This window comes from Littorina saxatilis, linkage group LG3, assembly GCF_037325665.1.
Source record: "Littorina saxatilis isolate snail1 linkage group LG3, US_GU_Lsax_2.0, whole genome shotgun sequence".
NCBI lineage: Eukaryota > Metazoa > Mollusca > Gastropoda > Littorinimorpha > Littorinidae > Littorina > Littorina saxatilis.
Genome location: NC_090247.1, coordinates 71,945,519 through 71,973,018, shown reverse-complemented (window position 1 = coordinate 71,973,018; position 27,500 = coordinate 71,945,519). Strand labels below are relative to the sequence as shown.

At 40.5% G+C, this 27,500-nt stretch overlaps 2 protein-coding genes across 7 annotated transcripts in view; one reads left to right on the top strand and one right to left on the bottom strand.

The window, feature by feature from the left end:
• Positions 1-19,008, top strand: part of LOC138963190 (beta-1,3-galactosyltransferase 5-like) — a 20,960-nt gene extending 1,952 nt beyond the window's left edge. Inside the window, exons 2-4 of the mRNA XM_070335236.1 lie at positions 11,733-12,198; positions 12,321-12,458; positions 14,625-19,008. Of these exons, the coding sequence (XP_070191337.1) occupies positions 11,737-12,198; positions 12,321-12,458; positions 14,625-15,095 (1,071 nt within the window). The 5' untranslated portion in view covers positions 11,733-11,736 and the 3' untranslated portion in view covers positions 15,096-19,008. The remainder of the gene's footprint in view (positions 1-11,732; positions 12,199-12,320; positions 12,459-14,624) is intronic.
• The window catches only part of LOC138963189 (uncharacterized), a 109,094-nt gene that overhangs the window by 78,128 nt on the left and 3,466 nt on the right, over positions 1-27,500 (bottom strand). The gene's annotated exons all lie outside the window — the stretch shown is intronic.

Below are 27,500 nucleotides of genomic sequence, written 5' to 3'. Positions count from 1 at the left end.
ACGTTTCACTAACGTTCTATTTACCTGATGCGCCACCGGTGTCAGTGTCAGGCACGTGCGTTCATCGCAGGCATGGGTCGAGCTGTGTATTGATTTGCTGCGACTATCTCCTCCACAAACCAAACAAGGAACTTAGTCGATAAATATCGACAGGGGGCCGACTAATGGTTTAAATGTGAAATGTGTGTATAATAATGGGTGTGGGTCTAAAATGAAGTTAGGTAGTAGTTGACATTTGTTTTGAATAATTATTGGTATTTTGACAATGTGGGTAGCATGGAAATGTAAGCATTTGAATGTAAGTCTTAGGTACCATTGTACCCAGGAAGAGAGACCAGAGATAGGAGTAGGTTGCAATAGCTTGTGTGGTCTTTGAGTTTTGTTTTTGGAAAGATCTTGTTAAAGAAAAAGAAGACAATTACAGTAATGCAATATTTATTGTGAAAACCAACGATCGTACAAAGAACATGTGAAGCAACATTATGTCTATGATGATGTGAAGAAAATTAGTTATGATTTATACTATTATTATTTGGACTTGAGACTGACAGTGTTGTGACGAGCGTTGGCTAATGGTAACGAGTACATATGTGTGTAGTTGTGGTGTGTGTGTGTGTTTGCGCGTTGGTTTGGATTATGGGTGTAATTTGTAAAACAGATGTGACAGTAATAATGGAGTTCACATCAGTGAGGTTAGTTTGAAATGGAACACACGCACGTTTTTGAAAAAAAACCAATATGAAATTTTGAACCATGAGATCTTTATTAAATAATAAACTGAACATCAGCAAAACATCAAAGCAATTATTAATAAGGTTTGAAAAGCTTGACTTACTATGTTAAATAGTGGATTGAAGGCTGAAAACGTCATTTACAAATTACATCTGAGATAGGGAGGGCGGGTGGGGGAAGTGCTGAAAGTGTGGATGAGAATTAAAAAAAAAATGCTGAGTGACAACAGGGAGGTTAAAGGCTGCCCTTTTCGTAGCGTTCATTAATTAATTCCTATTGTTTACATGTGCCAATAATGTTATAAAACTGTACCTAAGGGGACATAATAACGATTGGCTGTAGCTTTCGAACACAGAAAAAAATTATTTCAGTATTGCAAAGTGGTTTTGATAGTGTCGAATGTAAACAGAACAGTCTCAAAGTGAAAGTGGATGTTTTCCGGAAATTGCGAAGTTAACAAGAATACCGGCAGAAAAGCGCGCTTTCCTGCTTAGCACAATACGCTACCGCACTAATCTGGCGTGTCAATATCACTACGTTTTGGACGTGGAAGGTGAGCGATTTCCTTCCGCCCTCAGCTAATTCAAGAAATCACCCCCCTCCTAGGTACACGTGCACTCAAGTTAACCTCTGCTTTGACCTGTGTGCCAAAAGTCAGATGAGAGAGAGAGAAAGCGAGAACGAGAGAGAGAGAGAGAGAGAGAGACACACACACACACACACACACACACACACACACACACACACACACACACACACACACATAGACAGAGACAGACATAGAAAGACAGAAGCGGAGAGACTCAGAGGGAGACACAGACAAAGACATACATAGAGAGAGAGAGAGAGAGAGAGAGAGAGAGAGAGAGAGAGAGAGAGAGAGAGAGAGAGAGAGAGAGAGAGAGAGAGAGAGAGAGAGAGAGAGAGAGAGAGAGAAATGTAACTGATCTCGTGAGAACGGTTGAGGCCTTGCAAGGTTTTGACGGCAACAATAATTATTGTAGTTCTCTAAGACTTTATTTCTGTTTGATTTGTAATATGTTGGGAAGACATGTTGATCAATTGATCAACAAAATACAACATAATACAAAACGACACAACATTGTTAAAATCATTATTGACCAACGTTGAACGTTTACGAAGGCCTCAATCTTCCCGCGCCGTAGACCAGATTAATAGGTGCTTGATTTTGGTATTTTGATTTACATAACATTAAACCTTTCTTGGGGTTCATGGTCATGGCAACAGCCATATTAATATTATATGATGTATGATTTTATATTTCAGCATATGTGAATTACATGTCATCATACCAAACTGTCATACATTTTTATTCCTACATTATTCTGATTGATCACAACCAAACCTACTATCATTGGACACATCCAAATGCAAGCGCCTGTTTTTGACAACTTATCAGTGCAACTTGCTTGGGTCTCTTGTTTGGCCTGTAGGTAAAATTTACAATGTATTTTCTGATTTGTGCACAAAAGCTTTTCTTTTTTTTCTTTTTTTCTTTTTTTAACATAACAATGTTTAATGTCACTGTATGTTTGAAAGACCATGGTCAAATTTGTAAAACAAATGTTAAATTAGAAAAATAAATAACATTTTGGTTCATGATTTTTCCTACACCTGTGCTGAAATTAAGACATAAAAATGTTGGTATATAAGTCACTCAAATGCAGAGTAGCATGAATGGTTTGAGTTTGTTGCGGTTAACCCTGCACAGTTCGGCCTATGATGTTTTTGCTGAACAATTTTGCCGTCACCCCTCCCATAGAGTGACGTATTTCACAACTTACTGTGTTACACAAACTCAGTGATGACCAATTTTGCCTTCACCCCTCCCATAGGGTGACGGATTTCACAACTTTCTACTGATGAACAATGTTGCCTTCACCCCTCCCATAGGGTGACGGATGTCACAACTTCCTGTGTACACAAACTGATGACGTATTTCACAACAAAATGGCGCTGCCCATGGTCAACCTCGAAACTATCCGTATAGAATGGGGGCCTCCTGGCCCCCATAATAATGCTTCCTACTATGGATGCTGCGTGTATGCGACGCATGTTGTTGCCTCAAGGCCTTGCTACAAACCAAAGAGTGCGTTGATTCCAAGGTGGAGTTGTGCTTTCGATGATGACAATATTTCAAGGCCTAAACACCAGAGAGTAGATTTCAAAGACAAAGAAATTAAAAAACAAAACATTTCTTCGCTAGCAACTTTCGGAGTTGAGACTTCATGTATGTATTTCACTCTGCCAAAATGCAAGGTTTTATCACATGACAGGTAACACGTTAACTGTCCGAGTCTAACTTGACACCAGTGTCAATTTCAGAAAATACATTCTGAGGCGATAAAAGTTCGTTTTCTGCCAAAATGACGGAAAAGCTATCCGCGAGTAGCCTCCTGCTGACGCCCAGCGACATCCTTGCACAGACTGTTTATTTCTGTGTCCTGTCTTTGAGAAACAATGACAATTCTTTATTTTTCGAGGGTAACTGACAAGGAATATAAATAAGTTTTTTTGCATCTGGCCCTCAGAGAGAGAGAGAGAGAGAGAGAGAGAGAGAGAGAGAGAGAGAGAGAGAGAGAGAGAGAGAGAGAGAGAGAGAGAGAGAGAGAGAGAGAGAGAGAGAGAGAGAGAGGATGACAATTCTTTGACAATGACAATTCTTTATTTTTCGAGGGTAAAAAGAATAAGCATAGGTATGCTTTTTTTGCATCTAGCCCTGAGAGAGAGAGAGACACAGACACAGACACAGACAGACAGACAGACAGACAGACAGACAGACAGACAGACAGAGACAGACAGAGAGAAGTGAGGTAGAGTGAGATACGTTGTTTTGTTCAGTACGGCATCAGAGAAAGGATGACATGCGAGACACACACACACAAAAAACACACAAAAAAACACACAAAAACGAAAAAACAATTGTTAATGTACACGTGTTGCCACCGTTTATATCAAACGGACATTCAGAACACTATGAGCATCTGACGATCCAAAGCATTAGGCCAAACAAAAATATATGTTGGTTTAGCAGGGGCTCACATCCACGTCGGACATCGGACATACACGGATATTTTTTCCAAATGTCCTATACATTTTTCATGCAAGAGGACATATGTCCTATTGTTTTTGTCACAAAGGGGTTATTGTCCGATTATGCTTTCATTTGATCTGGAAACTGTCACTACTTTCCAATTTACAGTAGTTTGATTTGCTACGATGTGTCTCTCCAAGCAGACAAAACCATGCTGTTAGTGTCCGTTTTGTTGCGAGACAAAAAAGGTCCTATTAATTTTTTTCCGGGACAAATGTCCTATCGCTTTTACATTGTCCAGGACATTTGTCCTATGCCATCTCTCATGGATGTGAGCCCCTGGTTTAGGGTAGGGCCTAGTCCCACCGACCTTTTTGTTTTCCCGCCGACCCCCAAATTGTTTTTTATTTCTCCAAAAAATCCAAAAGAACCAACCTCTGGCACATTTTGCGAACCATACCGAGACTTTACTAAAAAAATAATAAAATAAAAAAAAAGCCCACCTACCGACCTTATTTGTTAGGGTCATGTTACCCTTAACCAACATATATTTTTGTTTGGGCTTAGCAAAATGACTGCCTGCAAGTTGTAGCTTAGAAACGTTTTCCTATTATTAACAGCTATTGTGTTTTCAGCGTAGCAATAGGGTCCGATATTTTGACGAGACAAGTATAATGCCGACGAGTCGAAGACGAGTCGCATTATACTTGTTCGAGTCTAAATATCGGACCCTATTGCTACGCTGAAAATACAATAGCGATTATATAGCTGTTCTGACCTTTATTTGTTGTTCCAAACTTACAAAATGACAGTTTTTGCGTCGATGCGTTGATCTCAGGTTTTGATAGCAGACGCCGTTTCTTATGCGCATTAGTTTTGCGCAGGCGCCACACTGACTTTGGAAAAAAACTCGATTTGACAACACAGCTGTTAAACAGCTTTTTATTAGTTCATTCGTATACAACAAAAAGAAGTTTGAGTTTTTTTTAATTTTGGACAAGACTACCTATGAAGAAGACCAAAACACAACATCAACGGAAAACTAGAAACAACTGAAGAACTGGATGCAACAAGGGGAGGTAAAGAGAACAGCTAATCCGTACAAAGCGAGCAGACGGCAGCGACGTTTCCAGTTTGGGTGAATGGCATTTATACTTGTCTCGTCATGAAGCGAATTTTTCAACCTCAGTTATAAACGACTACATGAATGTTAGTGCCATGGGTTGTACATCAATACTTCAGAGGGGAAGTGGGGTATTTAGTGTGGAGTTACGAGATAAGAAAAGCCGAATGCGAAAATTTGTGTCAGTCGGCAACTGTGAACTAAGCTCACAGGCACACAAAAACGGCTGTTCCGTTGTACTCCCCTGTTTGTACTACATCTTTCGACTTTGGGCATTTTGTGGTGTTTAGGGACAGAAAATAATAGGTTTAGTCCTGTTTCATCGGGAAGTTAGCAGAAAAGGGTGTGCTATCGACATTTGTTAAGCTGAAAAACATTCCCGAGAAGAATTTCAAGTTGTCAGTGTATGCTGTTGTCGATCAGTGAAACATCGTGTAGTAGGTGGGTAAACCGGAACCATGCGTCTTTGTTATTGACAATATGCTTTTGGATATTGAGAAAAATGGCCGACTTCCGTAGCATTATGCTTTGATGATCGGAAGAGACCATCCAATCACAGCCCCCGAATTCCCCCACGTGTTCATCAGAATAGCTATATAACTGCTTACGACAGAAAACCTCCACTACACTGCGGTATAAACAGTCACCTGTCGAGTACATGTGGTAGAAAGTCTGTGCAGCTGATCGCGAAGGATTGTGTGTATGGCAATGGAAGGCTTCCCCCGATATCGGCATATGGCTGCCTGAATGGCGGGGTAAAAACGGTCAAACACGTAGGCTACACATCCACTCGTGCAAAAACACGAGTGTACGAGGGAATTTCAGCCCACGAACGCAGAAGAAGAAGAAGAAGAAGAAGCAATGGAAGCAACAAGACAAAGAGTGGGAAGATAACGAAGCAACTTTGCTTGGGTGGAATAATCGATAAGGGAAAGGTGCGCGCAGCGCAGACGACAAAAGTCAGAGCTGAAACATGATTAACCCGCGTCCCGCTGGCAACTGGAACGAGCGACTCTGATTTGTTTCTACAATGAGAGCGACATTTCGTTTCCGACTGATAATTTCTCGATGTGTGATACACCTGTTACAAGACTAATTGTTTCTTTGCGATTATCAATATTCCCTCGATGCTGTGTGATATAACACCGAGACCGAGACTGAGTGCGCAGAATAAACCTCATAGCACCTGTTACAAGACTAATTGTTCCTTTGCGATTATCAATATTCTCTCGATGCTGTGTGATACATCATCACTGAGACTGAAACATCACATGTGAACTGCGCAGAACAAACCAGAATTATTTCACCTGTAACAATTCCTTTGCGATTATCAATATTCTCTCGATGCTGTGTGATACATCACTGAGACTGAAACAGCACATGTGAAGTGATTTAAAAAAACCACTGGTGGGTTGGTCTTTTTGCGAAATTAATTCACGAAAATGTTCCACTGTGCTCAGAAAGAGCGCAGGCTGTTTATTTTTGGTAATCGAACACGTAAAGTGATGATCTTCTCTCAAGTAAAAGCCTGGCAAGACCTGAGAATGTGAGACGAACGGTTTTTATGAGAAGGAGTGTGTCTTTAGGTGCTCTGTTTACACCACCCTGAGAATGATAGGCCTACATCTCATCTACGCACACCAGATCGACCTCGCGATTCCAATATCCATAACATGCAACATTTATTCGTTCTGATCATCAATAATTTATCGATGCTATGAGATACCACACTGAGAATGATACATAACACATCAGATACGCGGAATAAACCGCCTATAAGTAGGCTACTTGCAACGGGCGTCATTAATTATTCTTTTCTCATTAATACTCTTAAACTAAGTTAAAGGACCATATGGACCTAATACTATCATCCCTCGGTAATAAAGTTTTCGAGTTAGAGTTCTGATGCTCCGTTGACACTTCGAGCCCTGAGAATGAAATATCACACCTGAAATACGCAGAATAGACCTCGCCGGTGATCCGGTTAACGTATATAAAAAGCAAAATTCTTCCGTTTCTGATTAAAATTCTCTCGATGCAGTGTGACAGAGAATGAAATATCACATCTGAAATACGCAGAATAGACCTCGCCGGTGATCCGGTTAACGTATATAAAAAGCAAAATTCTTCCGTTTCTGATTAAAATTCTCCCGATGCAGTATGACAGATATTGAAACAGCACACATGCAATACGGCGAACTAAATCTCCTATTATATATGTAGCACTTTCAGTGAGCGACATCATGATTGATACTCTATCGGTGATTTGGGGATGAAAGTGGCTCGTTCATTTCAATGCTTGTCATTCTCTCAGATGCCAGGAGATTGGTTCCGTATAATAAATTCTCGCTTACTCCATTACATATGTATGCAATTAGAGCGCTTACTTCCCTTTGGCTATTTGATCTATCGGTGATTTGCCTTTGTGGTTCATTAAGAATGAAACAGCACACCTGAACTCGCAGAATAAGCCTCCTAGCACGTGCAGCGAGCGACATTTCTTCGTTTCAGAACAGCATTCTCTCTGAGAATGAAATTTGTTCCCCCACGGATGCTGTGGGTAAAAGTTGCTCGCGTTATAGGCCCTAATTAGCAGTTGTGAATCGATCGTTGCCGACAAAACGACAAACACAGCATGCAACAAGTCAGATAGTCACTATCATAATATGTATAAGTTACAGCTCTGTCCATCCATGGTATCGCGTGATATTTTTTGTCGAGACTGGGTCAATGAATATGACGACGTCACTCGAGGCTCTGCCGAGAGTGACGTCATTATATTCTTTCACCCCGTCAAGACAAAAAATATCACGCGATACCATGGATGGACGGAGCTGTAAAGTATATATGGCATGACCAAAGCAAGGAGAATTTGTCATGGGATGTGGAAACAAAGTATGGGAAATTCACCATGGGCAGAATAATCAACGCAAGCCTAGAAGTTGTAGAACTATATTTTGTTTCAGTCTTGGCAAGGCCAGTTTTGGCCGGAAAAGACATCATGAATTCATTCACCTTGCCGAGACAAAATACCAATTCCATGGATGAAAACATTTATATCCCGTGACGCATCAAAGCTTAATTTAGTTTTGAAATGTTTTCACAACGTACAGATAATTTATAACGGCATAATCGTCATCACAAGACAGGAACAAGAAAAATGCATACTTTGTTTGTCGTCTGCTACAAATCTAGTCTTGTTGGTTGACGGAGTGAATAGAAGGTCATAGAAGCTTCAATCGTACCTTCATCAACCGGAATAAATGCTCAGTATGCTGTCATTTCGCAACTGAACATTGGGTTTTTTCTTTAACTTTTTGGTTAACATTGAAACGGCAACCCAAAAGAGTGTTTCAGCTGTTTCAAGACACAGGCTCAGCTACTTCTTTTGAGTTGCTTTTCAGTCTAAAATGACACCGGAAGCGAAATTTTTTTCGCGCATGCTGTCACAAAAAGACGTCATGACAAAGTTACACGCAAAACGAAAGAGACTTTGACGTCATTTACTTTTGTTCGGACTTTTCTGTCTGTTCCTGGCTTGTCAGTGAAGACATGACGTGAGTAAGCTTACCCAAAACGTCTTTTGGTTCTCTGTTCGCATTGCAGCTACCAGTCTTGTGTCTCGGTCGTGTATAGGTACAGAGTTTGCTTCTGCAATCGTTGTGTTCGTGTTGATGACGGCTTCGTAAGACAAATCAGCGAATCTATCGTGTGGAAGACATTTCTGTACAAAGCACCGAACCCAACAGGAGGCTGTATTGATGTGTTTGCAATTTTCTGAAGAAATAAACTGCATGTGGTTAATTTCATTCGTTTAATGCTTGTCGAAACGAGCCATAAGGCTTTAGAATAAAAGATTTCACGCATTGCTTGGCCATCTGATCACAGATGAGATCGCAGTTTGTAGGTTGAATCTATGAATCGGCCAGAGATAGGTCTGCATTTCTGGTACGACCTTCCAGATTATCAACAGCGGGTTCATGGTCGGAATCAAGAGGTCAAATTTGCGTGGCTCCCAATCATTTCATAAAAGATTTCCCTTTTCTTGTTTCTGCGGCTGCGCAAGTTATTTTGCTTAGGTCATGGCCGAACTTTAGGCCTACGGAGAAATATCGCTGGATATTTTCTCCCTAGATTAACATAGACAAAGAAGGGAAGTCATGCTGTATTGTAATTCAATCGAGTTTGCGTTTTAATGAAACAGATCCTGTGATTGGTCAGAATGCCCCAACTCATTAAAAATTACCGGTCACTAATTACACATTAATATGCTTCCATTTGAAACTTCGAGGTCTTCATTGGGGATTGACGCCCGACAAAAGCTAATTGAATTAGACTTTGGGAGGGCGTCAATCCCCGATGAAGACCGAGAAGTTTCAAATGGAAGCGTGTTAATGTTATTGTAATTCAATCTGACGACGATCTCTTTCCTCCTTTCATGCGGTTGTAAACAAACAGAATTGGTTCTGTTCTGTTCACACACTACTTTCAGTCCACCTACCTGCAAGGGTCAAGCCCCAAGAAATATGTCTCTGTATTCCTATCGTATCACTCTGCTCCTGTTTTGTTTTCTTTCACACACATTTTCCCTTCTTTTTGGACGGGTTTCTGGACAGCAAACTCTAAAACAAATTCTTTTCATCACAAAAGCGATCTTTGGAATTGACTGACGTAGTCCGGAAGAATTCATGCATCAACTTACGTCACGTATTCGACGTCATCACTTCGCATACCTTATGGTCTCGGTATTTCGTTGGCCTTCATATTTCCTACTTTTAAAATGACCCTCAAAGCTAACCGAGACTAGTTGAGGCTGTATCAATGCGAGTGACTATCGACAATTAGTCACCGGTAATTTTTAATGAGTTGGGGCATTCTGACCAATCACAGGATCTGTTTCATTAAAACGCAAACTTGATTGAATTACAATTGTCGATAAGCATGTTAATGTGTAATTAACAGCTATTGTGTTTTCAGCGTAGCATTAGGGCCCGATATTTAGACGAGACAAGTATAATGCCGACGAGTCGAAGACGAGTCGCATTATACTTGTTCGAGTCTAAATATCGGACCCTATTTCTACGCTGAAAACACAATAGCGTTTATATAGCTATTCTGACATTAAATTCTGTGTTAAAATCATGTTTTTGTCAGCAACAAGTACCAGAATGGTCCATGTCGTTGATTGCAGACGACGGTTCCCTTTCCGCATGAAGCCACGGAAATAACCGAACATTGAAAAACCCACGGACATGTATTACGGAGAAAACTCGAGATAACCGGATGTTTAGCATTAGGTCAATATGCTAGGAATCATATGACGTCATGACGTATCATGCTTGCCTACGTAGATTGTATGTTCGAAAGTCTGACTTCTGCCATTATGAGTCTTGGCTTTCCCATTTGTTGGGGGAACACAAACTTTAGACAAAAATGAAGAAAAGTGTCGTCAGAGCGGCGTCAAAATGTATCATTACGTCATGTCTTTAAACAAAGGGACGTAATCGCTACTTTTTTTTAATCTCAGTGTCGCTGTCTCTGCGGTAAGAATAATCGGAAAGGGTGAAAATATATGTTTCCCGCGCGGTTTAGCATGTGAGAATTTTGTGCGAGGACGTTTCACTGAGGATTTACTTGTGCAAAGTCAGTGGCTACAGCTGGGCTACGGCGTACAGGGGTTCTGTATGCTGGTCAGTTTTTCAACGCGATCCATGTTGTAGACAAAGTATCCACGTGTTTTCTCCACGTGTTTTCTAACCGGAAGTTCGAGTTCCCCCAAGAAAACGTCTGGCATGGCGCTCAAATCAGTGTAGATTGCCACTGAAGTGGTTCATCCTTTACCAGTGTCCGTACCCTGTAGTACCTCTGTCTCTGTTTCAGTCCAATGCTGCATTCGTTATGGTACTTTGAAGTTCAAAATTGCTCAAATCATTGTAATGTTGCCACTGAAGATGTTCCTCATCTAAGTCTGTTGTTATCACTCTGTGTGTTTCAGTCCAATGCTGCAATCGTCAATAATCCACAAATCAGTGTAGCTTACTTTTACCTATGAAGTGGTTCCTTATCTAAAGGCCGTTGTTTTCACGCTTTGTGTTTCAATCAAATGCCGGAATCGTCGCTATGGAACTTTCAAGTTCAATAATCCACAAATAATGTAGCCTAGGCCTACTTTTGCCTCTGAAGTGGTTATCTAAGACCGTCGTTTTCACTCTGTGTGTATGGGCGGGGATGTAGCTCAGTCGGTAGCGCGCTGGATTTGTATCCAGTTGGCCGCTGTCAGCGTGAGTTCGTCCCCACGTTCGGCGAGAGATTTATTTCTCAGAGTCAACTTTGTGTGCAGACTCTCCTCGGTGTCCGAACACCCCCGTGTGTACACGCAAGCACAAGACCAAGTGCGCACGAAAAAGATCCTGTAATCCATGTCAGAGTTCGGTGGGTTATAGAAACACGAAAATACCCAGCATGCTTCCTCCGAAAGCGGCGTATGGCTGCCTAAATGGCGGGGTAAAAACGGTCATACACGTAAAATCCGTGGGAGTTTCAGCCCATGAACGAACAAACAAACTCGGTGTGTATCAGTCCAATGCTGTAGTCGTCACAATGGAACTTTGAAGTTCACAAATCAGTGTAGCTTACTTTTACCAAAGAAGTGGTTCCTCGTCTAACGCCCGTTGTTTTCATTCTGTCTGTTTCAGTCCAGTACTGCACGTTGCTGCAATCGTCACTGTGGAACTCCAAGTTCACAAACGCTCAAATCAGTGTACTTTTACCAATGACGTGGTTCCTCAATTAGGACTATTTTTCTCATTCTGCCTGTTTCAGCCCAATGCTGCCCACATCATTACGGAGACTGCAGCGGACGTGTGTGACCCGCAGGCGCGAACTCGTGGTGGGGATAGCGCTCTGCCTGTTCCTCTATGTATACGTGGACTCCCTTCTCAGTCCAGACCGCTACCTCCCCGCCTCTCCGCAACTCTCCGCGCTGGAGCTGAAGGCCCTGTCCTGGCTGGACCTGGAGAACGATGGGGTGTACTTCAAGCCCAGACACACGGTGGTGTCTCCCCTGCCCCGTCTGGTGATCACGCCTACCACTCCGTGCAGCAAGACCTCCTTCATTGTTGCCATGGTCCCCTCGCCGCCCAAGGATTCCCGCCGCAGAGAACTCATCCGCAACACCTGGGCTGCCGCTGTGCGGAGCGGTCAGTGGCCGGGGAGCGAGGGGGAGCTGGGGGTGACCATGGACGTGGTGTTCGTGCTGGGACTGACCACGGCTAAGGAGAACGGACAGGTGGCCAGATTCTTCCGTTTTTGATTTTGTAAGCCTTTGCTTGAGTTTGTGCCGTATTTGCTTATTATCAGTTATTTCCAGTTATGTATTTTGAATCAAATTATGTTTAAACCGACGTGCAGGTGGCAACGGAGGCCAAGCAGTACAACGACCTCATCGTGGGTGAGTTCAACGACACCTACCGCAACCTGACCCTGAAGACGCTGACTGGGCTGAGCTGGGTGAGCCAGCACTGCCTCCACACCAGCTTCGTCGTGAAGGTCGGCCTCAGTTTTGTCAAATATTGTTTATAAGCCAGCCCTGAAATTCAAAAAATGGTGCACTAGCCTTTGGCTAGTGATTCTGAAAATGTACTAGCCAGAGAGCAAACTTAACTAGCCAAACCCAACAAATTGTTTCAGCAACTTTACTCGCATTTGGCGAGTAGATGAACATTTCTACTCGCCGGTTACAAGTTTCTACTCGCCATGAAAATATTCGCCACTTTCAAGCCTGTAAGCTTATTTTTGGTTTAAAGAGCACATGCTTATTTTAATTTTGTTACAAGAGCAGTATGTTCAAATCTCGCCGCAAGATATGATATGTATGGTTTTTATATTTAGTCAAGTTTTGACTATATGTTTTAACATAGAGGGGGAATCGAGACGAGGGTCGTGGTGTGTGTGTGTGTGTGTGTGTGTGTGTGTGTGTGTGTGTGTGTGTGTGTGTGTGTGTGTGTGTGTGTAGAACGATTCAGACCAAACTACTGGACCGATCTTTATGAAATTTTACATGAGAGTTCCTGGGAATGATATCCCCGGACGTTTTTTCTGTTTTTCGATAAATACCTTTGATGACGTCATATCCGGCTTTTTGTAAAAGTTGAGGCGGCACTGTCACACCCTCATTTTTCAATCAAATTGATTGAAATTTTGGCCAAGCAATCTTCGACAAAGGCCGGACTTCGGTATTGCATTTCAGCTTGGTGGCTTAAAAATTAATTATGACTTTGGTCATTAAAAATCTGAAAATTGTAAAAAAAAAAAAAATTTTTATAAAACGATCCAAATTTACGTTTATCTTATTCTCCATCATTTGCTGATTCCAAAAACATATAAATATGTTATATTCGGATTAAAAACAAGCTCTGAAAATTAAATATATAAAAATTATTATCAAAATTAAATTTTCGAAATCAATTTAAAAACACTTTCATCTTATTCCTTGTCGGTTCCTGATTCCAAAAACATATAGATATGATATGTTTGGATTAAAAACACGCTCAGAAAGTTAAAACAAAGAGAGGTACAGAAAAGCGTGCTATTCTTCTTAGCGCAACTACTACCCCGCTCTTCTTGTCAATTTCACTGCCTTTGCCATGAGCGGTGGACTGACGATGCTACGAGTATACGGTCTTGCTGAAAAATGGCATTGCGTTCAGTTTCATCATCATGACTTTGGTCATTAAAAATCTGAAAATTGTAAAAAAAAAAAAAAAATTATAAAACGATCCAAATTTACGTTCATCTTATTCTTCATTATTTTCTGATTCCAAAAACATATGAATATGTTATATTTGGATTAAAAACAAGCTCTGAAAATTAAAAATATAAAAATTATGATCAAAATTAAATTTTCGAAATCAATTTAAAAACACTTTCATCTTATTCCTTGTCGGTTCCTGATTCCAAAAACATATAGATATGATATGTTTGGATTAAAAACAAGCTCAGAAAGTTAAAACAAAGAGAGGTACAGAAAAGCGTGCTATCCTTCTTAGCGCAACTACTACCCCGCTCTTCTTGTCAATTTCACTGCCTTTGCCGTGAGCGGTGGACTGACGATGCTACGAGTATACGGTCTTGCTGAAAAATGGCAGCTACTTGACTAAATATTGTATTTTCGCCTTACGCGACTTGTTTCTTCTTCTTTTAAGATCACCACAAAAAGCTTGGTGTTGATACTGAACATGCTCATTGTTTTGTTTGAAGAGCACTATGTCAGTCTCGCCGCAAGATACCTTTTGTATGGGTTTTCTTCTTCCTTCAGGAGCATCACTAAGAGCGTATAGCTTGTTGTTGCTTCTAAACATGCTTATTTATTTGGTTTGAAGAGCACTATGCCAAAGTATCGCCGCAAGATATCATGTGTATGCTTTTTTTTTTTGTTTTGTTTTAGGATCACCACTATAAGCAGCATACTTATAGCTTGTTTTCCATTCTAAACATGCTCATTATGTATTGCATCAATTAATTGTTGAACAAAACACTGTTAAAACCAAGGTGGAGTGTTGTTGTTGATTTTAAACACACTTATTATGCATTGAATCAATTAATTGTTGAACAAAACACTGTTTTAACCAAGCTGGATAGCTTGTTGTTGATTCTAAACACACACATTATCTATTCCATCAATGAATCGTTGAATAACACACTGCTTACACCCAGGTGGACCAAGACACTATGGTGGACTTCTCGCGCCTCACAGCCTTCCTCAGCGCCCACCAGGCGGAGCTCCGCAACACGGTGATCGGCAAGCTCTACTTCAACTCTAAGCGCCGCGAGAAAGGCAAGTGGCGGGTGACGCCGGACGAGTACCCCTTCTCCTACTACCCGACCTTCGCCGGGGGGCCCTGCTACATCATCTCCATGGACGCCGTGCCAAAGATGGTGAACGTGTCGCGCTACCTGCCCAGTTTTGCCATGGAGGATGTGCACGTGACGGGAGTCCTGGCGCACGCGGCGCACGTGCGGCAACACTACATGCAGCAGCTGCGGAACTGGTACCAGAAGGAGTCGGCGTGCGTGTTGCTGGCCAGGCCGGCTTTCCAGGTGAGCCTGACCGACCTGAGCTACGACAGGCTGCGGCACGTGTGGGATGGCATCACTTCGGGTGTCTGTAGGCCTTTTCCCAAATAAGCTCGACTGCCGGCGTGTGGGCAAGCCGGCCTTCTAGGTAACTCTCTCCAAGCTAAGCTACTACAAGCTGTGTGGGATGTCATCACTTAGGGCGTCTGTGTGCCTTTCCCCAAAGAAGCTCAACTGCCATCGTGTTCCTGGGTAAAACGGTCTTCCATGTGAGCCTGTCAGACCTGAGCTACGAGAGGTTGCAGCACGTCTGGGATGTCATCTCTTCGGGTTTCTGTGTCTTTTCCCAAATAAGCTCAACTGCCATCGTGTTCCTGGAGAAAAAAAACAGTCTTGCAGGTGAGCCTGACCGATCTGAGCTACGAGAGGCGAGGTTGCAGCACGTGTGGGATGTCATCACTTCGGGCAACTGTGTGCCCTTTCCCAAATAAGATCGACTACCGGCGTGCGGGCAAGCCGGCCTTCCAGGTTATCCTCACGGAGCTGAGCTACGACAGGCTGCGCCACATCTGGGATGTCATCACTTCGGGTGTCTGTGCGACTTTTCGCAAATAAGCTCAGCTGCCTTCCTGGTGAACTTCACGGATCTGACTCGCTACGACAGGCTGCGCCATGTCTGGGATGTCATCACTTCGGGTTTCTGTGTGCCCTTTTCCAAATAAGGTCAACGGCCGTAGTGGTGTGATGTACTACTTCGTGCAACTGTGCGCCATTTCCGAAGTAGGCTCGACTGCCTGCGTGATGTGATGTGATGAACGGCTTTGTGCGATTGACTCAGGGATTATACAGTGATGGCGCTAGTATTTTTTTAAACCGGTGGGCCAGTCAAGAAAACAACGGTAGGCTGATCATTGGAACCGGCAGGAGTCCAACTCAGAGTACTGGTTTTACTGTTTTACCAGCAAAAAATCCCCGGTAGTTCTAAAAATCAACCGGTAGGCTAAGTCATACCGGCAGCCAATTTCCCTTGGTATTTTCTCGTTTCAACCGGTAAAATACCGGTAAATAACGCCAATACTGTTATATCACCAGGACGTTGCTACTGTTCGTATTGAAGTGACTTTGTTTGTTTGTTTGTTTCTTTGTTTCTTTCTTTTTTTCTTTCTTTCTTAAATGTTTGCTACAGCGCGAGCAGCAGCAAGCCCTGTGTCTGTGAGAAATTCCCTGTGTAAGAAAAAAACAACTAGCAATGTGATAAGTGACTTTGTGTGATCTCGGTTCAGAAAGTGCCCCTGGAACAGATAGTCGTACACCAGTCTTCAGAGGGAAATCCAGCAAGACAAATAGACTTTTGTTTACAATGTGTCCAACAAAACCTCTTGCCATATATATATATATATACATGCCTTCGCTTTTTGAAAAGAAATCCAGCCAAAGGAGACTTCTTTTCTTCACAGCAAATCCTTTACACGGTGTAAACTACAACATAGTTAATACCTCGACAACCACGAGGGGAAAAAACGAGAAAAGAATATTTTATTTCCTGACCTTATCCTGTTGGAAGACAATAGGGCTTGAAGTTACAAGTCTGCTTCGTGTTGAGGAAATTCCGGCGGTATCATACCTTGCTCTTTATCAGAAATCCATTACAGTGACTGACTGCTGTACTTGAGTGTCCTCAGATAGCCATGACAATACCAGGTCAGTGATGGCGCTAGAATTTTGTCAAACCGGTACGCAAACTTTTATGATGCAAGCAGTCAAAACAACAACGGTAGGCTGGTCATTGGAACCAGTAAGAGTCCAACTCAGGGTACTGGTTTTATTGTTTAACCAGCGAGAAAAAAACCGGTAGTTCAAAAATCAACCGGTAGGTCATACCGGCAGCCATTTTTGTTCCGGTATTTTCTCATTTCAACCGGTAAAATACTGGTAAATCCATAAAATGGCACACAAGACAGCTTCACACAACTGAGAAACCAATGTAAACTATATATGCCTTACTCGTCAGAAATATCAGAATACAGGCAGCACGTGTAGAGACTGTTTTTATTTTCGTTGGCTTTGCTACAAATTCTTTTAATTAAGAGATAAAGAAGAACCAGAAGCGTAATCTACGTTTCATTTTTGACTCACCTGAGTAATCAGGAAGTCATAGTAATGAGCTGTGTTTCGATGTACAGTCGTCCGTTTGTGGACACACTGAAGGTTGAGGTTTTCTTAGATGTGTGTGGGCTAGTCTTATGATTTGGATAACTAAAATGATTGATACATGTCACGATGAGGGCAGGCGCTAGTCATCAGGTAGGATATCATTGTAGAATATTAATGTATGACCAGAGCCGTATATATTTTGTTTTGATTCATATTAAGTTTGACAAAAAAAGTGATTCGTAAGAGCATTTTCTCTTCTTGTTTCTCAAGAAGTCATCTGCTTTGGCAGCAAAACGAAAGTGTTTGTGTGTGCCTCAGATGAGAGCTATCAAGTATTGAGCGTCAAGAACGTTGTTTAATATTATTTTATTAAGTTCTAATTTTGTGTGAAACCCCACCCAGTTGGTCTGTTAAAGAAGTGCTTTAAAATGTTACACGTATCGTGTCTTTACTGCAGTTTGGTTCGCAGACAGCGGAAACCATACCATCAGTTCTCTATCAATAAGGGCTGATCTGTATAAAGTACAGGTCTTTCTGGTATTATTTACCTGTAACTGTAAGTACAGGTCTTTCTGGTATAATTTACCTCAATAAAATCAACAGAAGAGGTTTCAATTTTGTTGCACAAAAATATTTCTTTGTTCACGTGCCTTTCACACATATCATTAGTGTAATTTCCTTTATTTTGTGCAATCAGTGATGTCTCTTTATATACAGAATGATGTTGGATGAACTAATGCGGAAAAGCATAGCACTTTACATATTTAATGCTAATGAATTACGTCATCATATTTACATATGTTGCTATAATTATGTGCCTCTGGTGCGTCACCAATTTGCTAACAGTCTGCTACGTGCTTCTTTTACCTCATCACATTAAATAATATGCTCCGCCTATCTAGTACGTAAGTAATGTAATTTATATACACACTGCCTTACTTTTACTTGGTTTCGTGCCTCTGTTACCTTTGATCACCTTTATGGGAGTCTTTTAGAGAAACCTCAGATACAAAACATCTTTCATTTACTTTCTTCCAAACGAGTTAACCCGTAAACCTGAATATTTTTTCTGAATGCCACCCATTTACGTCCTTGGTTCCGACTCCGTAATGAAGACATGAATAATTTCTGCAAACGCTGAGTTGTATTTTTGTGTGGCACACGTACGTTTTCCTTTTCAAAACCATGATCTCATGAATGTTCTGTCGATTAGCGATAGCTTATTGGTGGGGGATACCCTATTAGTCTGCAGCGATATTATAGGCTACAACACTAAGTTAGCAGTTGTTGTAGTATCAGTGTTATTATCATTATGGTTTTTGTTAGCAGTTATCTTTAAATGACATGACAATTTTAAACTGACATGTCAACAAACAGCCGTGAAAGCTATTTATTGATGGTGTAAGTTTCATCGTTTTCCTGTGCAATCGATACATCCGTCCGTTTGTCTGCCATGCATGTGTGTGTGTGTGTGTGTGTGTGTGTGTGTGTGTGTGTGTGTGTGTGTGTGTGTGTGTGTGTGTGTGTCACATTTTCAAAGTACGACTTTGATTTTGTTGTAGGAATTGCAATTTATGAATTTGAAACTTCAGCATTACGTTTACAACTCGACAGTTGTCTGGTCGTTTAATAGCAAAATTAGAATACCGGGAATTATGCCACGACTGTTATATTTGTGATACATCAGCTTTGGTGTTTGATTATTCCTTTCTCGCTTTTTTTCGCGTTCGTGTGTGTGTGTGTGTGTGTGTGTGTGTGTGTGTGTGTGTGTGTGTGTGTGTGTGTGTGAATCTCGTTTATGCATACAGATATCTTCTAAGATTTTTTGTCCCTGAAACGATTGTACAGTAAATATTTTCTGCGATTATGACTATATTCTTGTCCGTGTGTGTGTGTGTGTGTGTGTGTGTGTGTACATTTTGTGACAATATATTATACTCATATGTTACATAGATAGGTCTTGTACTATTCGCTTTCAAGACTGCCTCTCTCTCTCTCTCTCTCTCTCTCTCTCTCTCTCTCTCTCTCTCTCTCTCTCTCTCTTACACACACACACACACACACACACACACCGGCACACACACACACACACACACACCCTGGCATATGGAAAGCCGTTTGGCTCATAACCATTACACGTGTAATAAATAATTCATACACGTGTAATAAATAATTTATACACGTGTATTTATTTCTTACACGTGTATAAATTATTTACTACACGTGTAATTTATCTTTTTACATTTAGTCAAGTTTTGACTAAATGTTTTAACGTAGAGGGGGGAATCGAGACGAGGGTCGTGGTGTATGTGCGTGTGTCTGTCTGTCTGTGTGTGTGTGTAGAGCGATTCAGACTAAACTACTGGACCGATCTTTATGAAATTTGACAGAGTTCCTGGGTATGATATCCCCAGACGTTTTTTTCATATTTTTTTTTATAAATGTCTTTGGTGACGTCATATCCGGCTTTTCGTGAAAGTTGAGGCGGCACTGTCACGCTCTCATTTTTCAACCAAATTGGTTGAAATTTTGGTCAAGTAATCTTCGACGAAGCCTGGACTTTGGTATTGCATTTCAGCTTGGTGACTTAAAAATTAATTAATGACTTTGGTCATTAAAAATCTGAAAATTGTAAAAAAAATATTTTTTATAAAACGATCCAAATTTACGTTCATCTTATTCTCCATCATTTTCTGATTCCAAAAACATATAAATATGTTATATTTGGATTAAAAACAAGCTCTGAAAATTAAAAATATAAAAATTATTATTAAAATTAAATTGTCCAAATCAATTTAAAAACACTTTCATCTTATTCCTTGTCGGTTCCTGATTCCAAAAACATATAGATATGATATGTTTGGATTAAAAACACGCTCAGAAAGTTAAAACGAAGAGAGGTACAGAAAAGCGTGCTATCCTTCTCAGCGCAACTACTACCCCGCTCTTCTTGTCAATTTCACTGCCTTTGCCATGAGCGGTGGACTGACGCTGCTACGAGTATACGGTCTTGCTGAAAAATTGCATTGCTTTCAGTTTCATTCTGTGAGTTCGACAGCTACTTGACTAAATGTTGTATTTTCGCCTTACGCGACTTGTTTCTTATGCTATGGAAAAGCCGTTTGGCTCATAACCATAACACGTGCAATAAATAATTCATACACGTGTATTTAATCATTTCTTACACGTGTATTAATCATTTATCACACGTGCATTAATTATTTATTACACGTGTATTAATCATTTATTACACGTACACGTGCTTTAATCATTTATTACACGTGCATGAAATATTTATTACACGTGTATTTAATCATTTGTTACACGTGTATGAATTATTTATCACACGTGTATTTATCATTTATTACACGTGTATTCATTATTTATTACACGTGTAAGAATCATTTCTTACAAGCGTTTAAAATGCAGGAGTCACGTGGTTAAGCGACTTAAAAACTCGGACTGGGAATCCACATGAAAAACACTAAAGTTGGCCAAAAAATTATTGCATCAAATTTCAAACCCAAATTAAAGCATTAATTCCTGTGTCATTTAATTAAAACTGTATATGCCAGCTAAGGCCGTTTACTTAACCTTCAGGATCACCTTCTGGATTAAATATTTCGTGTACATGGATCACGTGACCACCGCTCAAGTAAGGGTACCGTCAAAATCGACCAGACAAAAACGGAAGAGCTGAATGAAAAATCGACAAAAAATCACAATAGGCAAAACTTTGCAACTTTGACATACGAGAAGAAATTCAAACCAATTATCTACCCTGAACAGATTGTTTTGATTTGCTACCTTGCGTATTTTGCGTGCTATGCTATTCCTACTGATGCAGGTGTCGATCGCAAGAGCGGTCAAAAACGGAACGTTTTACGTCAATTTTTATGGGTATCATGTCAAAAAGCGCTACATTTTAGGAATGACTTGGTGGATTGCTTTGAAACTTTTCGAATATTTTACCAACATACTAGAGATACTTCGTGCGAAAGTTTGGATCGTTACGGTTATTTATCCAGATGTGACCCAATGTTTCGAAAAATGTTGTTAAACTTGTCATAGGATTGTTCACTTGTGTCCAAAAAATTCATGACTTTGCATATTTACAGCTAAATGATTGATACAGATTCTTTCTAAGTTTCATTTGCGTGTTAGCCGCTGGCGTTAATTTGCTAGTCATGCAAACACATGAGGAAAAAATGGAACGTTCACGCTGTTTCGCGCTTACAGCTGTTATCGCTGCGTGCCTCTTAAAACATGCTACGGTCACGCTTGGCTGGGCATCGCTGTGGCACCAGAATCATCGCTTAAATAATATGTACCGTGTTTACAGGCCCAGCAAATTTGCGTCAGTGCTTACACGCACATAAAACTTTAGCAGTGTGTGTATCAATCATTTTTCTAAAGACATGCAAAGTCATGAATTTTTTGGACCCAAGGGAACAATCCTATGACGAGATTAAAAAGTTCTTTCGAAAAATTGCATAACATTTTAACAAACACCTGTAACAATCCATCATTTCGCTCGAAGTATTTCGAGTATGTTGGTAAAATATTCTGAAAGTTTAAAAGCAATCCACCAAGTCACTGCTACAGTGCAGACTTTTTTGTCATGATACCCCTAAAAAATGACGCAAAAAGTCCCGTTTTTAACCGCTCTTGCGATCGACACCTGCATCAGTAGGAATAGCACAGCACGCGAAATACGTAAGGTAGCAAAACAAAACAATCTGTTCAGGGTAGATAATTGGTTTGACTTTCTTCTCGTATGTCAAAGTTGCAAAGTTTTGCCTATTGTGATTTTTTGTCGATTTTTCATTCGGCTCTTCCGTTTTTGTCTGGTCGATTTTGACGGTACCCTTACTTGAGCGGCGGTCACGTGATCCCTGTAAAAGAAATATCTAATCCAAATGATGATCCTGAAGGTTAAGTGAACGGCCTTCTCTGGCATATAATGAAATGACACAGGGATTAATGCTTTAATTTGGGTTTGAAATTTGTTGCAATAATTGTTTGGTCAAGTTTATATGCGTCTTCATCGCAAACTTCTTCTGGCTCATTACTAGATTGCAACAAATTGATGCAATGGTTCACCTTTTGGCGGGTCAGTGATCCAAAAAAATCCCCTCTAGCGGCGTCGCCATTTTAAGAGATCAATCGCGCGCGAACCGGAAGTAGTATAGACGAGAGTTGTTGCTTTGCAAGTCGTGTATTTTCCGATTCAAGTTTTAATTTATTACAGGTGTATTTAATCATTTCTTACACGTGTATTTAATCATTTACTACACGTGTATTTAATCATTTCTTACACGTGCATGAAATATTTATTACACGTGTATTTAATCATTTCTTACACGTGCGTGAAATATTTATTACACGTGTATTTAATCATTTCTTACACGTGTATGAATTATTTATTACACGTGTATTAATCATTTCTTACCCGTGCATTAATCATTTATTACACGTGTATTAATCATTTATTACACGAGTATTAATCATTAATTACACGTGCATTAATTATTTATTTCGCGTGTATTAATCATGTATTACACGCGTATTAATCATTTTTTACGCGTGTAATCGTTATGAGCCAAACGGCTTTCCATACTGGCATACATACACACTCGCGCACGCAAACTGCAATCAGCAAGACTTAGGATCAATTCACATTTCAGGGACCGAGAGCAAAATCCAGTGTCCGTACATCCTAAGACTGTATAGAGACCAGATGAACAGAAAGAACGACAGACGATTTAAACATAATCAAACAAACACACAAGAATCAAAAATGCCGTGCTTTTTACTTTAAGGCTTTGCATACTGCTCCTTTCCTGGCAAAAGCCAAACTTCAGGTAGAAGGGGGGAGCAAGAGAGAAACATACACACAGACAAACAGAGTCAAAGACAATCTTTTGACATTTAGTCAAGTTTTGACTAAATGTTTTAACATAGAGGGGGGAATCGAGACGAGGGTCGTGGTGTGTGTCTGTGTGTGTGTGTGTGTGTGTGTGTGTGTAGAGCGATTCAGAGTAAACTACTGGACCGATCTTTATGACATTTTTCATGAGAGTTCCTGGGTATGATATCCCCAGACGTTTTTTTCATTTTTTCGATAAATGTCTTTGATGACGTCTTATCCGGCATTTTGTAAAAGTTGAGGCGGCACTGTCACACACTCATTTTTCAATAAAATTGATTGAAATTTTGGCCAAGCAATCTTCGACGAAGGCCGGACTTTGGTATTGCATTTCGGCATGGAGGCTTAAAAATTAATTAATGACTTTGGTCATTAAAAATCTGACAATTGTAATTACATTTTTTTATATAAAACGATCCAAAGTTACGTTTATCGTATTCTTCATCATTTTCTGATTCCAAAAACATATAAATATGTTATATTCGTATTAAAAACAAGCTCTGAAAATTAAAAATATAAAAATTATGATTAAAATTAAATGTCCGAAATCGATTTAAAAACAATTTCATCTTATTCCTTGTCCATTCCTGATTCCAAAAACATATAGATATGATATATTTGGATTAAAAACACGTTCAGAGAGTTGAACAGAATAGAGATATAGAAAAGCGTGCTATCCTCCTCAGCGCAACCATACAAACAGACAGAAGCAGACGGACAGAAGCAGACGGACAGAAAGAACTGTCCATGGAAAGCGTCCCGAGCAGTCATCGTCTACTGACATGAACACAAAAGTTGCTACTATTATATAAGTAATACTTAACAAAATGTGTGAACTACTACCACAGGCACATGAAACAATTTCGTTGTGCGTCCTGTGTTCCACACCAGTATACTTGTCATATCTACACGACTGACGCTTTTGACTGCCTGTGACCGCTAACTTGGCAGACATGCCAAATCGGAGCAAGGGAGACCACCACTCAGGTTACTGACCGACTAGGTAAGGTTCTGGCTAAGCGCTCGGAGTTGTCGTCCAACACGTCAGAAACGTTCATAAGTTAAGCTGAAGGAGATTTATGTAACGCGTTTTGCGAACCTCTTGCGGATTTACGGTTTGTGAAAACAAACAGAGACACAGACAAAAGACACAGGTGTGTCAGGGAAAACAAACAGAGACACAGACAAAAGACACAGCTGTGTCAGGGAAAACAAACAGAGACACAGACAAAAGACACAGCTGTGTCAGTAAAAACAGAGACACAGACAAAAGACACAGCTGTGTCAGGGAAAACAAACAGAGACACAGACAAAAGACACAGCTGTGTCAGGGAAAACAAACAGAGACACAGACAAAAGACACAGCTGTGTCAGGGAAAACAAACAGAGACACAGACAAAAGACACAGGTGTGTCAGGGAAAACAAACAGAGACACAGACAAAAGACACAGCTGTGTCAGGGAAAACAAACAGAGACACAGACAAAAGACACAGCTGTGTCAGTAAAAACAACCAGAGACACAGACAAAAGACACAGGTGTGTCAGTGAAAAACGTACAGAGACACAGGCAAAAGACAGACACACCGATAAAGAGTTACAAAGCAACTGAGACGCATATAGACATGTATCTATACAGATAGACAGGCAGCTAGACAGAAAACAGCTTACCCCCTCCCCCCCCCCCCCCACACACACACACAGACACACACACGCACACACCGTCCGTGTACACGGCAATAGAAACCGGTCAATCAATTATACTGTCAGGTCACACCTAACATATCAAAGCACAGAGTACGTTATATTTTCAGAAAGCAACTCGTCATTACTGATTAGAATCACGTACTGTTAGCTCAGTCTTATCAGCTGACCATTTCTATTCCAGCATTTTGTTAAATTCAAAAGTAAATCAATTTCTTCTCGTTCAAAAGATCGCACACACCACCACAGTAAACCCAGGCTTTTATGAGTGAGATGAGTACCCCCCACAGAGGTACCCCCTTCAACGTGCACACACACCAACAAAATAAGTCTGGCAGCTTTATATGCTTTACTGCAACACGGTGGCCTAGTGGTAAGGCGTCCGCCCAGTGAGCGGGAGGTGGTGGGTTCGAATCCCGGCCGGGTCATACCTATAAGACTTTAAAATTGGCAATCTAGTGGCTGCTCCGCCTGGCGTCTGGCATTATGGGGTTAGTACTAGGACTGGTTGGGCCGGTGTCAGAATAATGTGACTGGGTGAGACATGAAGCCTGTGCTGCGACTTCTGTCTTGTGTGTGGCGCACGTTAAATGTCAAAGCAGCACCGCCCTGATATCACCCTTCGTGGTGGACTGGGCGTTAAGCAAACAAACAAACAAAACAACAACAAGAATGGGACATTTTTCGTAAACAAAATTTGTTCCTGACACCTTCGTCAATCAACAAAAACTATTCGGTAAAAAATAAAAAATAAAAATAAACGCAAAAAACCCAGTCAGGCTGCTGAGTGTTGGTACGTGTCCAAGGGGAGGGACTGATAATGATCCTTACACCCCTTACCTGGTCACACACCTTACCTGTCCACACACCTTACCTGTCCACACACCTTACCTGTCCACACACCTTACCTGGCCACACACCTTCACCCACATAAATATATTCTAAATGTAAGTCTATTGTGTGAAGGTGTCAATGTGTATTTGTAAACATAATGTGTTTATATAAAAAACAATATTTAAAAAAAATAAATGTTGAATGTTAATTTCTTTTTCTTAGGGGAAAAGAATCCGAATAGTTTTACTTTTTTTAATTTTTTTTTTTAAACTGCTTAGTTTTTACTATCGGTTCACTGTCGAGATCACAATTAAAATTGGAGGATTAAAAACCTGCATGGAAGTCGAACAAAACTTTCAATGCTTAGCATTAACAGTAGGTCTTGCTAAAATATCGATCACCAGGAAATTTGTCTAAATCTGATACCATATGCTTATGTTACCCGCAGAGCTTGTCAACGAATAACACGCACAGCTCATTTGACACCATCCCTCCCCCAATCCCCGTCCCTATAGTCCCCCCCCCCCCCCCCCAAAAAAAAAAAAAAAAAAAGAAGAAAAAAAGTAAAGACAAATGTCGCCAATGTTTTTACAGAGTGACGTTAAATAAACGATTTTATCATCAAAAAAAAGTCTTCATTTACGGTGCAAACTGAAAGTAATAGTGACAATTCTTTATCATAATTATAGTCGATGTTACCAGAGTAAGGGGAACTCATTTTCCATGAAACTTAAAGTAATAATTCACTGTATGTGGTTACATTTGTTAATTTTTGGTTAAAGGTTAATCTAACGAGAAATCTAGTCATAATTTGTTGTGTTTATTTATGTGTTTGTTTTTCTCTTAATTTTTATCAAGTATATTGACGATAATATGTACATTTTATGACAGTTACATTTTTTTTATATTTTGGGGGGGTGGTCATTTAGAATCAAAGCAGTCTTTCGCCAGTAAAAGTACACACCTCCGACATTATTATTCAATTAAAAAAAGCTATTGACAATACAGTGACTGAGTGAATACACACTTTTCAGATCAAAAATTCAAAAGCTGTTCGTGTTATCTCTCTTATCTCAACACAGCGTTGCACTGTCAAGTTTTAAACCCCATGGGAGGCATTAACATTTAAATTGAAAAATACCAACAGCACCGCTCTGTTAGTTTTTCCGAAGCCCACATAATCCCATAGCACTATATACTGCTCGTTTGTTTGCTGACAACTTTACCAAAACGGCGTTCGAATGGGCCCCAAGCCGACCCAAACAAACTCTGGTGGGCCTTTTCAGTCCCACTGAATGGAAGACGGTAATCTGCGTGTTCGTTTTGTACGAAATCTGAGGAGCGTTCTTTGTCCACGACTTAATGCATTAGTCTTGTGAGTCAATATTTTGATAGCATGGGTGTCTTTTCAACGGGGAAGCACAGGTCAGAGCTGAAAGATCAGCAATACAGTGTAAACGTTTTTAAGATATGTCTACTTGACTTTATACTGAGACCATATAAAGAGGCGGGTACTTGTCCGTTTATTTCATGTCTCTCCTGCTTTATGTCTGTCTATCTGTCTGACGTCTGTCTGTCTGTCTCTCTGTCTCTCTGTCTGTCTGTTTCTGGGTTTGTTTGTTCCATGCTTATCTTTGCCAATCTTCATCCAATTCTCTTCGTCATCGCTACTATACCCCGTGTCCCATACGCATTCCCATAATTTTCATAACTGTCATGTTTTTGCTGCTGCTGCTACTGCTGCTGCTGTTGTTGTTGTTGTTGTTGTTGTTGTTGTTGTTGTTGTTGTTGTTGTTGTTGTTGTTGTTGTTGTTGTTGTTGTTGTTGTTGTTGTTGTTGTTGTTGTTGTTGTTGTTGTTGTTGTTGTTGTTGTTGTTGTTGTTGTTGTTGTTGTTGT